Raw genomic sequence first — 16,633 nt, forward strand, 5'->3', positions numbered from 1 at the left:
AGTAGGCTAGAAAGTCACGTCAGATGCTTCAGTTTTCCAGTGAACAGAGAAATAGGAAAGATTTCTCTACTCAGTCTTCCACTTCAATCACTTTCTTTTCTAGTTTTTCTCAATTGAGAGAACCAACTTTGTATGCCCTTCCTAAAATATAGTATTCCTATGTAATCTCTCTAGGAACAAGCAGAGGGAATACTCAAATTCAAGTTAAATGAATAATAACTGCTAGGTGTGAAACGAACCCTGAAATCTGATAATCAATTAAAACAGTCTACTTAAAGCAAACTCAAACCAGGTTTTAAGCATATTTACATTTTCCCAAGTGATAATTATTCCAGATAATCAGGATCAAGTTTGGCATGGCAGCTTCCTACGTATTTTACAGCACATTTTCTTAACTGTTTGCGACCACCTACACTACAGAAAAATTTTAGACTAATACATTCTCAAAGCTAAAGCAGAACGTTCTTCAAAATAAGAGAAAAATAAGACATTAGAAAAAAAAATGAGAGCAAGACGTCTATAAACCTGTGTAATTTAAATCCAATGGTGGACTACAACAATGCTAAGCACCAGATGTTATTCTTAACAATATACCATGCTGACCAACTCAGGCGGAGTCAGACCAACAGATACCTTTGACAGGAAATTTAATACAGTCCTTATTGTCATTGAAGACCCCTGTGCCACATGTATCGTAGTTAATAAAATGGCTCAGGCCTGTTCTCTGACCTTGACAGCTTACATATACACAGCTAGTTTACATCCTTCCCCAAACAGAGGTTTCTCAAAGCTAAAGCAGAACTTGAGATTCAATAGGACCAAGTGCTGGGTCCTGCACTTGGGTCACAACAACCCCAGGCAGCGCTACAGGCTCAGGGAAGAGTGGCTGGAAAGCTATCTGGTGGAAAAGGATCTGGGGCTGTTGATTGACAGCGGCTGAACATGAGCCAACAGTGTGCCCAGGTGGCCAGAAAGGTGGCTTGTATAAGGAACAGTGTGGTCAGAAGGCTAGGGAAGTAATTGTCCCCCTGTACTCACTGGTGAGGCCCCACGTCAAATACCGTTTTCAGTTTTGGGCCCTTCATCACAAGAAGGACATTGAGGTGCTGGAGAGAGTTCAGAGGAGGGGGACAAAGCTGGTGAGGGGTCTGGAGCGCAAGTCCTATGAGGAGTGGTTGAGGAAGCTGGGGCTGTTTAGCCTGGAGAAAAGGAGGCTGAGGGGAGACCTTATTGCTGTCTACAACTACCTGAAAGGAGGTTGTAGCATGGAGGATGTTGGTCTCTTCTCCCAAGTAGCAAGTGACAGGACAAGAGGAAATGGCCTCAAGTTGCACCAGGGGAGGTTTAGATTAGGAAAAAATTATTTCATGGAAAGGGCTGTCAGGCATTGGAACAGGCTGCCCAGGGAAGTGGTTGAGTCACCATCCTTGGAGGTGTTTTAAAGACATGCAGATGTGGCACTTAAGTTAAATTTTGGAGTTGATGATCTTAAAGGTATTTGGTAACCCAAATGATTCTATGATTCCATGATGCTAGAAATCTGACATTGTTCTCAAATTGATATTCTACAGGTCAATTCTAGCCTGTAAGCTTTTTCTTTATGCTTTTAAACAAAAATCATAAGGAAGTACAAAATTGGTATTCATATATAGCCTTCTGGAAAACGCAGTGTTGAGTTTCTGGGTTTCTTAAAGGCACTAATCTTCAAGATCTCTTTGCAGAGACTCACTTGTTTTCAAAACACTGAGTGCAATTATTCTCTGGAATCAAATTTGCTGTCAAGGTTTTCCAGACTGCAGCTATAACAGATAATCAGAAACTACAGTTTATCAATATCTGTGCTGAATCACAGAAATATTACAAAACAGTGGCAAATAAACACTTCCAAAATACAATGCCCAAAACTGGGTACTTGGAAAACAATGCCTTTTGCAGTTGATGCATAGCCAGGGGAAATACCATAAAGTGCCTAAGGAAATCCTCCCAGAAGGGAGGCAGAGAAGTATTTCTTGTAAGATCTTTGCTTCAGTCTTTGTATCTCCTGCTTTAGACAGACCATCTGCTTGAAGTAGTAAAAAACAAGTCAGAAACTTCATCCAGCCTCTCCCAATTTGTGATTGACTTATTCATGCTTTAAAGGTGTTTAATAATCTAACAAGAAAATACTAATTTTAGAATTAATTGATTATAATGATATGGTTGACTGCTGTGATATTTTCCATGAAGCAGCTGCAGACACACTGAATCCTCATTGTTTCGTATGTACCAAACAGAAAGTCTCATCCTGTCTCCACAGTTAAAAACCTGCAATCTTTGGCTGCAGCTTTTGAACCAGTTTTAGAGTTGGATGGCATCTCACTATTTTTTCAGATTCTTGCCTACAGAAACAAACTTGTTATAGAAACTGGCTGGTTAGTACAGTAAGTGCCAAATTTCCTCAGTCGTCTTTTGTTTAGGCCAGAAAAACAAATAAACTAAAAAAACCAAAACACAAACCAAAAAACCACACTGACACCTGGGAGTCTTTATGCTTCATCATGATGTAAAATATGTGGCAATCCAACCAGAATGGGGTTGGAGGAACTAAAGATAATGAGTCCCCTGAAAGCTGTTACTGCTATAAAAAGCATTTATGACGTCCCATGGGTTAAAGAACCTGATCAGGATTTTTGCAGGTGTCCTCTTTTGTTGCACACGGTAGTACTTCCTGTTCTTTCTGTACACTAAACAATCCAATAGGCAGCAACAAGAAAGGCTAAACTAGGAAAAATACACTGACTCAGTCATTCTCCATAGACAAGAAATACAAACAACAAACAGGTTTAAACCCAAACCTTAGGATACCACAGTCATTCAAAAAGCAAAGATCAGATCCTTTCAGACATCCTCTGGCACCATCTCATTTCTTTCTCCTCGACTTATCAAAACAATAATTAGACTCTTGTAAGGTGAACAACTCTCTCCCTGCACCTCGTTTGTTAAATAACATCATAATCCACCTGCCAGCTCAAAATAAGTCCCAGCACCAGGAACCCCAGCTGTAGCTCAGCTGGTGACTTGCTGAATTGAATGGTCATTCCCCATAACCCATAACTGTTGCCCAGCATTTTCTCCTGTTTCTTCCTCTCCCTGCTCTTCCTTCTGCCATTTTCCTTACTAACAACAAGACAGATCTTTTGTGTTGGTAGATGTAGAAAAGTTTCCTCTTCCCTCTTCATTAACCTGGTAAGTTGGCAATACATCAGCAGGAGTTCTGCAGGAGTAAAGTACTGATAATTTTATATAAAACTGACTTTTAAATCAGGCCCTGGTCCTGGGCTGTAACAGCCTGTGGCAGAAAGCAGCACAGGGAGCAGTATAGAATCTTTACACCCAGTGAGTCCACGATCACCAGCAAATAACAAAGAATATCATTTATTCTACAAAGAATAAATAAAAATGCTATTCTATCTGTTTCTAAGGCTGATACACTAAAATTATGATGACAATCTTGATTTTGTTTGTTTTTCACTTTCCAATAAACACACTTTACTAAAATCAGTATTATGAAGCACAGGCATTTTTGCAATCTACCATATTATTAGTATTTATAAATGTGAAGGGAAAGTTATCAATACTGTCTGTTTGTACTGTATATTGTTAATGGGATTTTTGAGGATTTTTTTTTTGTATTTTTGCACTCTTCTTTACAGCAGAATTAGAAATGAAAACATATAATCTTGTTGCTCTCTCAAAAGCGTATGTATTGGAGAATCAGGTTTACACTTAAGTCATTTGGCAGATCTTGCAGGTTTCTTTTTTTCCCAATGGAAAGTCAATATTACTACTTCCCTGTTGTTTAGCTTAGTTCTCTGGTAATAATCCCTAACAAAAATAAAACACCTGCAAAAGAAAAATCCACTCAGCCAAGTGTGGAGTACAGCTGTGTGCTGTGATGTCCTAGGGAAGGGATTTTAACTATTTCTTCAATTGTTGTAAGAGATATTTTCTAATGCACATCTCTTGTGAGACTGGAAGCCCCACTAAAGATTTTGTTTACAGCTTTTTTTATAAGCAGGAGAGGAATTTTAATGCCATTCTTAACAGAGCTCTTAAGTCACTTGGAGAGGCTCTCATTTCATTAATTTGTAGAAGAAATTTAACAAAAGCAGCATTATGGGGACAGCTGTGATGTAGGAAACAACATTTCCATGGGAACAGTGCTTCCGGCCAATGAACATACTTATCTGCCAATTCACATCAAAGAGAGACACTACACGTTCAAAATTATAATGACTTAGTCTCCTGCAATTCACTTGGTCAAAAATTATCCTATTAACTCATTTGTGATATAGATCTCTAATAGCTAATGGACTGACTTAGTAGTTTTGTTTTACTGAAATTATAACAAGTAAGTTGGTGGGAAAGCAGTTATGATGTATTCTATTATTTATATTATTTATATTACTATTCAAAGAAAGCTTGTCTGCACAGCTCAAAGTAAAAGTAAGAATAATTTTATATGAAGTATCTGTTTCAAAAGTATCTTTCATTGCAAATCAGAAATACCTCACATATCACAGTACATAGTTTGACTTGACCTGGATCTTCCCCACTATGCTAGATAACAAGCTCTGCACACTGCTTTGTTATTACACATCAATATAGGTATGCATGTAGCATATTTTTTAAAAATAGAAACAAATTTCAAAATTGCTTGGAGTCAAGCCATTGGGTTACTTACCAAACACGGACACAACAAATGAGGGATGTGGAAAAAACACTATAACAGATTACTTTTTCCAAACACTAGCAACTGAATTCTTCACAGAGCTTCCAAGATTTTTGATAAAAGTTTTCACCATTTCTGTGAGAATAATTGGCCATTTTTATATAAAAATACAATTTATAACATTTTTTAAAATTTATAACAACTTTTTAATTTAAAATAAATTTATAACAAAAATATTATACCCATATTCATCTACTGTTGATAAACTTTCAAATTTACCTTCGCATAGTTACAGAAAGGCTTTATTACCCTGCTAACAGTAGTAAATCTTTGCAGAAACCCCTTCTTCCAATACAGTCAACTAAACCAGCCATTTACTATGTGTGAATTCAAAAGAAGGCTAGCAAGAAAACTAGCTGAGGTCCAGAAGTCTTGCATTATCCAGCTGTCATATTACTTTGATGTTTATTTGTAAATACAAGCAGTCCATATGAGCTCTGAAGGCTTGGCAATAAAGTAAGTACAATTCAAACAAAGACAGAATCAGTTTAGAATAGCATCCAGTCTTTGAGTTTAGAAGGCATCTTCTTTAACCCAGCCTGGCAAGAGGCAGTTGCATTTGTAAAAGCAAGTTAACAACCAGCTTGCCAAATTAAAACAGTAGGCAACCTGATTTAATTTAGACTGTCTTACAGAAATACACCTTGCATGTACTTTAGAAGTTAAACGTTATGTACTTATTCAAACATACTGTTGAACTACAGTCATCCAACAGAGATGGAAGAGAGGAGTCATTCTATTTCTTATATTAACACTGCTGACTACGACACAAACTACACTGCAAGCTTGCTTAGTGCTGCCCAGATTTGTTCCTTGAAGGGCTGAAAAGATCTCTGTGAAAAGAAAAGCAAGCACTGAATTGATAAGCTATACTTTAAATCCACTACGCGTCCCAGATCTGAAACCACCAGAGAAATAATACAAAATGAAGTCTGGAAAGTGAGAAAAATTTCAGACTGGAAGGCGGAAATTCTCAAACATATACAGAGATAAGAGACATCATATATTGCCTTAGGGTAAGATGAACTGTCATTTATCATCTTTACTTGCCAAGTTGAAATTAGCTATAAGGAAGGTTTTCTGATTTAGAAAACACATTGACAGCTAGAAAACTTTGAAAGATAGACATGCAGGAACTGGATAGGATGCACTACTGAGATTACATTAAGGGGAAAAAAATCACACAATACACATGGAAGAGCCAGATGTCCTGAATGGACTTTATTTAAATAAGTTGCAGTAGTCAATATGGCTTTCACTATAGCTGCATCTACACTCATGAAAGACTGGAGTGTTTTGATTCGTACTGTATTGTGCTCAATTGTTCTTGTACTGCCTACGTGAATGTGTGCAACAGTGGGCATCTAAAGAATAAAGCAACTCTGATGTTTCCTTCATTCCTTATAAATTCAGGTTGCTTCAGGACTCCAAAAATCAGGGTCAGAATAGACACTGCTAACATCTTACAAACCCATAGCATCTTTCTGAATTGATCTTCTGGGACTGAGAGCTAAATGGACACAAGCAAGAGATCTGAAGCCATAATTACCTCAACCAAGGAGACATTATCTGGGACATCATGATCTTGCCTGTCTGACTTCTGTCAGTTTGACAAAATGACTTTGAGTCACTTTGAGCCTCTGGGGGAAATTAGAAAAAGCATACAGAAAACTTAAGACCATCATAAAAAGAAAATGTTGTGAGGAAACTTGCCTTACATCTTTCTGAACACAAGTCTGCAAACTTTGTTTTTCTGACCCGAGGAGGACAGGTCTATGACCAGAAGTCCCTGCTGAGGCAATGTGCATGTTGCACACCATGCACCTTTGGAGCAAAGGCTCCTCTTCTTTACCTTGGACCTCCATAGGAATCGCGCTCATGTTATCGCTACAATTTGGAAATTGCCAGACTCCCAGTGGTATTTGTAGGCAGATATATAGGCTTATTTCCTACTAGAGCTCACCTGATGACAGATCTCCCACCTTGTTCAGGTAGCACCTTATGGTCTTTATAGACAGAGTACAAACACCATGCAGGTACAGTGATAATACTGAACTAAAATGTTCAGGTGCTTGGTCAAATAGCAGTAAAATCAGATAAAACTGCTGGAGGATCACCTTACCATAGGTATTAAGTAAGCAATAGTAAAACTAGCACAAAACCAGTAACTATTTTAAAAATACTTTTACGAAGTAACAAAAAGGAGTTTATGTTTGTTTCTCAAAAGGCTAAATGATAAGCTTCTTAATTATTTTTAATGAAGTACATTTAAAGGAATCAAAAAAGGAACCATGTTATTTTTACAGAATCTTTTCACTTTTCTGTTGATATAATACTCAGGCAAAAATAATGAAAACACACAGTACTGAGACAGAGCCACAGAATCATAGTATCAAAGAAAGAAAAGCCTAATGGGCTTCAACATTCAATTCCTTGTTTTCATAAGTTCCTACCCTACATTTACTTGTTGCTATTGCTATTCTTGTCCACAGACCTCTTGTGCTTAGTACTATACAAATAAAGATAAAAAGTCTGTCTATTGAAGAACGTATGATTCAATCTAGTTCTAAATATCTTCAGTCTTTTTTCACACACTTGAAAGTGCAAAAACTAATGTCAACATTTGTATCTGCTTCAAAGCATTATGTTATTTTTTCCCTTCATTCCTAGTTCTCTGCATGTCCACAGGGCTTTTCATCTGCACCTCTTGCTTGTTGGTGGTGGTTTTGTTTTTTTGATTGGTTTTGTATTTGTTTTGGTTTTGTTTTGTTATGGTTGGTTTGTTTGGTTGGTTTTAGCCACTGATGCACTGTTAAATAATCTCTAGGAACAGGAGTACATCAGTGCTTTCTGGATCACGGGTCAGAGCTGACTCAACAGAGGTTGAAGTGCAGGCTGCATTTTGTGGAGAGTGAAGCGGTCCCAACGATATTGTGCCGCTGTCTAAGAAAAAATGTCTGAGTTCCCTGCTTGGCACCATATATAAAAGCTGCAGACTGTTTCAAATTCGGTATTTTCACTGTTCACCTGTTAATAATTTATATTTCCAAATTCATTACCTTGTTATTTCCTAGTGGATCAAAATAAATTTACTAGCTGTAAAAGAGTCCATACAACTTTTGTACTTGCTCCAAAGTAACAGGAAAAATAAGGGTGTGACAGATGTTAATAACTTAGAAACAGGTGACTTTGCTAAATTTCTTAAATTATTGTATTGTATTCCCAGTACAGATTTCACAAGAAAGATGTGAATTCATAGAATTCCTTTTGAACCATTGATATTTTGTATCCTTTCTGTAATATTTTACCAGAAGTCAGATAATTTTCTTCTGTATGTAATCTATGAAAGTGTAAAAAGCCAAATGGTTAAATTATTGACTGTGTTTCATTACAGACCCTGTAGCTATATGAATCTGTAGCTTTTGAAGATTTGCCTCACTATGTGATACTAAAGTTAAAAACCAGTGGGTTTGAATCTATGCTTCAAACGGGGCAAGAGTTTGTCAGGAACATTACTAGACTACACAGCCCAATGATATTAATGACATCTTACTGGAAAAAAGTTTATTTTAGGTCCTGTGATTTCAGTCAGACTGGCAAAGTATAAGCAGCTCTCTGTTGATATAGTCAGGAGTATGCAAAAGAAGTATGTTAGAGGAACACAAAGTTGCTGTTTTTTGTTCAAGAACTCTTTCCATCATACCTGTCCCAGCTGCCTGAATAACGAAACATTTTACAGCTGAAAAGACCTGGTGAATGTTGTACTGCAACCCGTCTATCTCATCCCAGTAATGGCAAGGTCACATTGTCGGGATATTAACAAATTTATTACCCCAAAATCTTGGGTTGAGAGCTGCAGGAAACAGTACACTGACATGTTTTCCCTGAAAAATTACCTGGAACATTGACATAACTGTACGGAAGTTCTCTCTCTCCCCATGGCAGGAATTACTCTGAGTGAACATTATATATGTATATATGGCTAGAGCTATTGGGAGCACAGACTGCCTGTGCTGCCATTTTGCTAAAGGATCGATCATGCGGTGGGGAAAGAGTCTCAGGCTACAGCTTTTCCTTACAAACATATGGCCTGTTTGGCCAGAAAAGTTAGACACAATTAATTTCTTTCATCCTGTGCTGTCGTCAGAGCAATCATAATAATCATTCTGAAATAGCTTTAAGAAAAGAAACAGCACGTGCCCACTGAAAATGGTTTATTGATGCCTGTTATCCTCTGCACAGTTTTTGATATTGTTACCAGAACATAGATTTTTCAAAAAATGTTACTGGCTTCCATGCCCGTGAAGGAGCTTGCACAGATGGAATTGACATGCTTATTCATCCAGCTTTGCAAAACACTGCATTTAACTGATAATAGCTGCAATCACAGTGGAAGGCTCATAAAAACTGAAATACTAAGGTCACAATTTAATGAAAAACTAAGGAACAAATACCCATCAGGAATCATTTTTAAAACCTAAAAAATAAATTCTTTAAAGATTTTCTTGACTGAATGATACAGACAACAATCAGAAAGTGAATTTGAAATGAATATTTATATCCAACAAGGGAAATGGCACAGCGAGCATGAAGAACCATTAGGAAAAGCAAAAGTTTTGTATCTGAACAAACCATAGGATCATAAAATCATGGAACCATTACTTAATACTACATCCTGCACCCTGTTTCTTGTATCTTCAAGAGCCTCTGCAAAATTACACCCCAGCTGCCTTTTTCTACTACAAATTCTCCTTCCTCAATTGTGTCATCTTCCTACTTAATCAGCTCTATTTCTTTTACTGTCCTTTAGCATTCACTTATTTTCTGCACACTGGATGTCATTGATTTCTTCTGATACACAGCAAAACACTGATTCTTCTGTGCTGTCTCTGCATTACCCTCTTCATACACTTCTCTCCCCTTGCCCTTGTCATGGATGCAGAAATTTCTCACTGGATCTCCTCCTCAACTGTTTGATTTGCCTAAGTGATTGTATGCCGTCTTCTGATTTCCTTTCCCCCCATGCCGCTTTCCTCATTCTTACCTCCAGCCACCTGGTCATGACAGTGCTAGGTTAACAGCTGGACTTGATGATCTTAAAGGTCTTTTCCAAGCAAAATGATTCTGTGATTCTGTCACTTTGTCACTGGCTCTTTCCCCAAATCATAGAAACATGCTTCACTTTAGAAACTGATGCAGAACATCTTGCTCTCATCAGTTCTGCAACCACGGTCACATCTCCTTTCTTTTTTTCAACGCTGAATTAATGGACCATATTTTTTAAAGTAAACCCCTTAAGTTCTTGTTTTCCAATTACATTTCAAACTCTTTCCAAATAACTACCCCTTTTTCCATTTGGTTGAAACGACTCCTGCCAAAGTCTTCAGTGATTTCTTAAGATTGCAAAAGTACACTCTTTTCTTCTTTGCTTTGCTGCAATTAACCATGCTTTAATTTATTACTTCCCTTAGTTCCCACAGTTCATCCCCTCTCAATTTCTTTCTCTCTGTAACCTTTCACTCAAAATGTGCTCAAGTAGATTCCCATTTTCTGCCCATTCAGTTAAACTGTGATGGTCCCACAGGGCTGTAACACTGTCTCCTCTACTGCTATCCCTCAAACATCTCTTCATCAACAGTACATCAAAGCATTATGCTCGCTGCAATAAAAACTCCCTCTCATCTGCCCTGTCTCCTCCTGCCTGCACTGAAATCTCTTTCTATGGCACCTCCCTGTGAATCACTGGTCTCAATTCAGTATCATTAAATTCAGTATTTCCCCCCCAAAACCTCCCTTCTGCATCTCTTCCCAGACATGTGGATCATGTGTGTCACTCAGACCTGTTGTTTGGGCAGGCCTTGTAATTCAGGCTTCTTATTAGGTCCACTTTTTGGTGGCTTGTACATGGTTTCTATTTCACGTCTCTGACCTCTCTGTGCACCCACACAGTTCATTGATTTGTCCACTCTCTCACCATTTCAGATGTTGCCTACTGCAGTGCTTCTCTCCAGCCCTGGGAATTTACCTGCGCTAAATCCTTCCAGGATACTGTAGGAAAATGAATTTCATAGCTTTTCAATTTGGCTCTGTCATCTTTCTCCATACATCAGTAGAAAGCTGTACTTTCTTCTATCCAGTTGTACATAATTCCTCTTTATTTTCTAGTATTTTAGCAGTTGTTCCTTATCACATTTATCTTTCCATGTTCATGACTGGCAGATCAGCTCCTGCTGCTCATTAGACTTGCCCCTTCATCCACTTGATGTATTTTTTGTAAGCACCTAATGTTTTTTCCTCATTGCCTCTAATGCTTCAAAAGACCTCTTCACAAACATGCACAAAGCTATCTTATTTTCTTTCTTCAAATCTGCCCTTAGTACTCTCTGTTGTCAAGGTGTCCCCAACCCAGTATTGCAACTATGTCCTGTCATGTGGAAGGTTTCTTAATTCTCCTATGTTTCCCTCTCTGGACTCATGTCATCTCATGATGTAGACTTTGTGTGCTTTGAACTGAGGTTGTATTTTTCTTCTGTATTTCAACAGTATGTGGCACAGTGAAATCCTGCTCTGTGATTACAGTTGCTGTGTATTAATGTGAAAAAATTACCATGACTTTCAAAATTAATGTTTAGGATTGGTATTCAGAAAAATGTTAAGTAAGGTTAAGATTTAGAGCAGTCTTAGAGAGATTTCTTGCACTAAAATAATAAATGCTAACACATGAGATCTAAGAGGGCTTTTTTTTTAATCCCTAATATCAACAGAGAGCTGGAATAAGAAATAATATCAGGGAGCTGTATATAAGGAATCCTTGTTCCATGTTTTCTGTTTACTCACAGGTGTTGCCAAGAAAAAACACAATTATGTTTTCCCTATAGGTCAGCCGTATGACAAAGTTTAGTTTTACAAGGTTTAATTAAGGTAAAATGTGATGCTGCAGCTATTTCTGGAAAAACAAAAACAAAACAACAACAACCAAACAAACAACAACCAAACAAACAAACAAAAAACCAACCAAACGAGCGAACAAAAACCAAGAACAAAACACACACCAAGTATTGATTTATTGTGCTCCAGTGCTTCAAAAGCTAATGCAGTTTATTGCACCGAGGGACTCTTTAAAGTAGGCATGGGAAGAATCCATGATGGATATCTGTCTTCATGGTCATTTAAGTTACATTGAACCCACCTATGATCTCAGCAGGCTGAAGCCCTTAGTGCAACTACTATCATTACTCATAAAGTATATAAGCACAGTGACATCAAGAGGTATGATGTATCCTTAACAAGCTAATTTTTGATGGTGGAATGACTGAGTGCAGCCCCTGTATTCCAGATTGCTCAGAGGAAAGGTGAATGCTGTTCAACTAAAGACCCACCTCTGAAGTAAAAACGTATGTTTAAAATTGCCATCTGCAATATAGCTTTTCTTGACACCAAAGATCTCAAGAACTAGGTGATAATTTACTACTATTCTGTAACAGATGAACTGTCTGTTTTGGTTCTGTTGGGTGTCTCAAATACCTATAGATATGTTTAATTATTAAGTGATGACTGGGTGATTGTTTAATGTTGGTGGTGGGTCTGAAAACATTTTTCGGAAAGCTGAAAGTTGTTATCTTATAAATTGCCAAGTATAAGGTACCTTGTGAACTGTCAAACAAGCAAGCAGAAGGCACTGAATTTACAACAATGCTTAGGATTAACTCTGCCTTCAGGTTTGTCCGCTGAACACACAAGTCATGATATTTCAGTATTTCAGTATGTTAATGATACACAACTATGTGTATATATACCTATATTTGGAGCCATATAGGAATCAATCTGTACTTTTCAGTTAGGTTCTTACCCTAGAAGAATGTTCAGACAATACTAAAAAGATAAGCACTTATTTTACCATGAGGAAGGAAGGTAGCTATAGAGACGTTCCTTTTTATTCACAATTTACTTATTAAGAGTGGTCATAATGAGTGCACAAATAATACTAGAGGCTGATTTCCTTATTAGGACCCAAAATCTAAACCAAACAAAAGTCACTGCACAGCCGTAACTTAACAGTGTCTTGTTTCCCTATCAAGTAGGGACTCCTGACTTTTGCTGCTTCTTCCTGAGGGCGGAGAGCAGCTAAAAAGCAGAGGAACAAGCTGGCACAGGGAACAAGAAGTTGTTTCTCAAAGAGGACTTGACTTTATGTGAGGGACAGCATTTTGACTGAAGACTAACCTCAGTGAAAGCTGGAAATCAGGAACAGGGTCATGCTTTTTGAGAGGCAGGACTTTCATATCTATTGAACTGGGAACTTAGCGTAAGCTGGGAGAGAAAAACGTCTTTAAAACCTCCTTTCTCACACTGTCATTTGTCAGTCCCTGGAAAACATATCCAAAGGCAGTCTTAAAGACAGCTGTTTCTAAACAGCTACTTTTGTTGAATTCTGAAATGCACTCAAGAGTGAAGGAATGATGGTATTTAATGTGTAAAAGCAGTAGTATGGCTATATTGGCCCATACCACCCCAGACTGAACACTACACATTTTGATTCTCTTTTTGTATCACCTTTGGTTTGTGCATGTTCGCACATGTGTGTATGTACAGCCATATACACATGTAGGTTTGTAGCAAAGGAAGAAAGTGGATTGCCAAAGTGCGCTCTGTGCTTGCTCTAATATATATGAACATAGTATTACAGGAATAAGTTATCTAAAGGTAGTGCAGAATTAGCAGGTTAAAAGAGGGTTTTTTTTCTGAGATTTTCTGCCATTTTTGTATAGGTGAGAAGGAGTTTGAGAATATTCAGCAAATCTCAAACACATGTTTTGCTAATGAAGAAAGAAGAAATATTGTATTTCTCTTAATGCAAATTACATAGATTTTGCAATATGAAATGTCACTTATATTAAAAGTCATGTTTCAAAGGATTTGTGCTAAACTGCATCAATCTAAAATATTATCTGATAAACCCAGATCCAATTGTGCTGAAATGTTTCTGGACACAATACAGCAGCAGAGGTGCATGACCCCTCCACAATACAGCAACCCACGACAGTTATTCACATGTGACAAAAAATACAGTAAGACTCTGCTTATCCACATTGATTGTCGATCAATATGCACGTTTATCAACCTACACAAAGAGGATTAAACAAAAAAATTCAAATTCTCTTCTTTAATACTGCCACAAATGAAAGTAAAGACGGTTTTGATATTGATGAGATATCACTCAACAAAAGATTTTTCCCTGAAATGATAATTCAAGTAGGGAGTATAAAGAGGAAACTTACAATTTCTATTGTTTATTATACTCACACCCAAACTCTACTTTAAACCATTTTAAAGTTAATATGCTGTAGTTGCCTGCATAATAATGAGTCAAGTTAGTGTGCTGCATCATTTGGTATGCAGAACAAGTTCACTGAAGCCGAGAGTGAAACTTGCTTAAATATGAAAGCATCATGATCGAAAGCAAAGAAAGCTGCAGAGAACACAGACAATAAGCTAAGCAAATGGAAAGAAAAAAAAAAAAATGGGAGGGGAAGACAAGTAGGGCCCTGGCACAGGAGGAAGAAGAGTAGGTCTACAGAAACAGAAATATATTTTACCTGTCATCCTCTTTCCCTTCCTCAGTTTGGTCTTCTTGAGCTTTTTCATCATTCCCTGATCCTTTGACTTCCTCCTTATCACAGTTCTCTGTCACCTCTTGCCCTTCCCCTTTTTCATCAATTTCTTGCTCCTTTGTTCTTTCCTCCTCCTCCTCCTCTTTTTCTTCCTCCTCAGGAAATACTCCATCTTGTTCATCCCCTTCCAGCCCTCCCTCTTTTTTCCCCTCTATATCCCTTGTCCTTCTGAAGTCAACAAAAATTGAAATAGGCATGCAAAAAGAAGAAAGAAAAGAATAAATTAAAGTTAAGGTCATGGAGAAGAGCATGCATGAACTCACAAGAACAGAAATGCAAAATAAATGAAATAAAAACTAAAAGATGGAAGCAGTCGTAAGTTAAACCACGCTGGTTAAGACTCCAGACTATACTGGACAACCCTAGGATGTTTTCTTAGGACAATCTCTAAGTCTCTCTTTGAATAAAAGTTGCATGGCAATACATCACATTTGGAAATGTATACATAACTGCAAGGCAGAAACTATGTGGTCCTAACAATGATCATATCAGTAGGTATTTAAACAATCTTTTCAAATGCATCATTTCTCTCAAGAGGACAACTTTCTGAGGATTAATGTAGGCTGACATTAAATTTTGCTGAGAATGCAGGTGGGTTACACTTTCCAAGAAAAATAGTCTTTCATTCCTTCTACAGTCACAGTCATAGCTTCTCTGAGTGTGCACAGGGCACAGGCAAAGGAGATGCCGTTTTGCTCACAGATGCACTATGTCCACCTTGTTGAAGAGCAGCTCAACAGCTGTATGCCTACAGTTATATTGGACTAGCGTAAGGATTAAATAAATTGTATTAGTCTCTGTAAGTATGAAATAAGACTTCTATAGAAGTTCAGTAGATCTAGTTTAAAAGGAAATGAAGATGCCTCTAATATTGCTGGCAAAAATTTTCAAGTTGAATTGTCTTTTCAGCCATATTATTTTACAAAATGGTTTTCAGAAAGTCCAAATCTAAGTGTGTCTAATGCTTGCTGACAGCATATGTTTGTATGTGTTTTAGTATAGCTCAAAATGACAAAACTTAGCTAACAATAAATACCATGAAGACTTCAAAAAGCATTAGATGAAGAGGACATTTAAACCAGTATTTTGCAAATTCCCTGCAAATTTTAACCTATGCAAAATATTAATTTAAAATACAAAAATAGACAAGCATTCAGTTACTTACATCACACAGCTATGGCTGGCACTACAGCTCCTTGTGCTCACCTGATTTTCTTGTTTCCTCGTGGACGCTCTGACTGGACAGACATGTAGCTCGTGCTGCTGAAACGTGAAGCACTGCTCGTCCGTGACACAGCGGAGACATCACTGACATCGCTGTCTGAAGACTTATTGGAAATGTTGTCTGAGCCTCGCTGAGGATCCCGTCCTGACCGATACTGTTAGAGGAAAGGGATAAAGATACAGATGCTGTCAGTGACATACATACCACCACAAATGAGCTATGGAGCTGGTCCCTGATGCTATCTGAACTGCCTTTGTCACCAGACTGTCTGAATTTTTATAATGAAGTTTTTAACTGACACAGAATACAAGTTGTGTCTTGGTTTCTATTATTTTTACTCTACTTTGCTATCCCATTTAAATTATTAGCTCCTCAGTTTAATCCATAGAGTGGCTTCTATAGAACTTCCAGCTCTTCCAAATGTTTCAAAAACCTTAGCAAAGACATCTAAACCATCACACAATATTCTCACCACAACTGTTCCACCAGGGCACAAAGCAAAGCAGAGAAACTAAGTGCCTTGCCCATAATTATTGATTTCATGAAAGACTGAACAGGAAACACATGCTTCATGCTATCTATAAAATATGTGTCTCAGAAACTAAAAAAATACAATAGTATTTGAGCTTTTTAACAGTATATTCCAAACACAGAACTGGCAGGTGACTGGTGGTCAGCAGTAAGCCCATACAACATAAAGCAGTGTTGTGCAGAGGTATTCAAGTTAGATCTGAACACAATATTATGGCTATATGTTCTTGTTACACAAGTTAGCTTTAAATTAATGCTAAGTCTGTGCCACTCTGCATTGTACTATGTGCAGATATAATAAACAGCAGAAAGACTTTTTCCCTGTCTTCTTCATATACAGACATTTCAGTGTATACAGAAATCTGATGGGCTACTACCGATAATATTTTCAGAAAATCAGTGCAAGATAAATTGTCAGTGAACTCTTGGGGTTAG

General features: G+C 37.6%; 1 protein-coding gene across 37 annotated transcripts in view; it reads right to left on the reverse strand.

Annotated features, from left to right (window-relative positions):
- Positions 1-16,633, reverse strand: part of RIMS2 (regulating synaptic membrane exocytosis 2) — a 466,824-nt gene that overhangs the window by 56,317 nt on the left and 393,874 nt on the right. For 15 of the 37 annotated variants that reach the window (XM_071803874.1, XM_071803876.1, XM_071803871.1 and 12 more), the window contains 2 exons: positions 15,649-15,821; positions 14,368-14,610 (listed from right to left, as the gene is read on the reverse strand). The exons of 9 other annotated variants lie outside the window; for them this stretch is intronic. In XM_071803874.1, coding sequence (XP_071659975.1) covers positions 14,368-14,610; positions 15,649-15,821 — 416 coding nt within the window. The remainder of the gene's footprint in view (positions 1-14,367; positions 14,611-15,648; positions 15,822-16,633) is intronic. 13 more of the 37 variants (XM_071803881.1, XM_071803879.1, XM_071803880.1 and 10 more) reach the window with 1 other exon arrangement.

Source organism: Patagioenas fasciata, chromosome 2 (assembly GCF_037038585.1).
Source record: "Patagioenas fasciata isolate bPatFas1 chromosome 2, bPatFas1.hap1, whole genome shotgun sequence".
NCBI lineage: Eukaryota > Metazoa > Chordata > Aves > Columbiformes > Columbidae > Patagioenas > Patagioenas fasciata.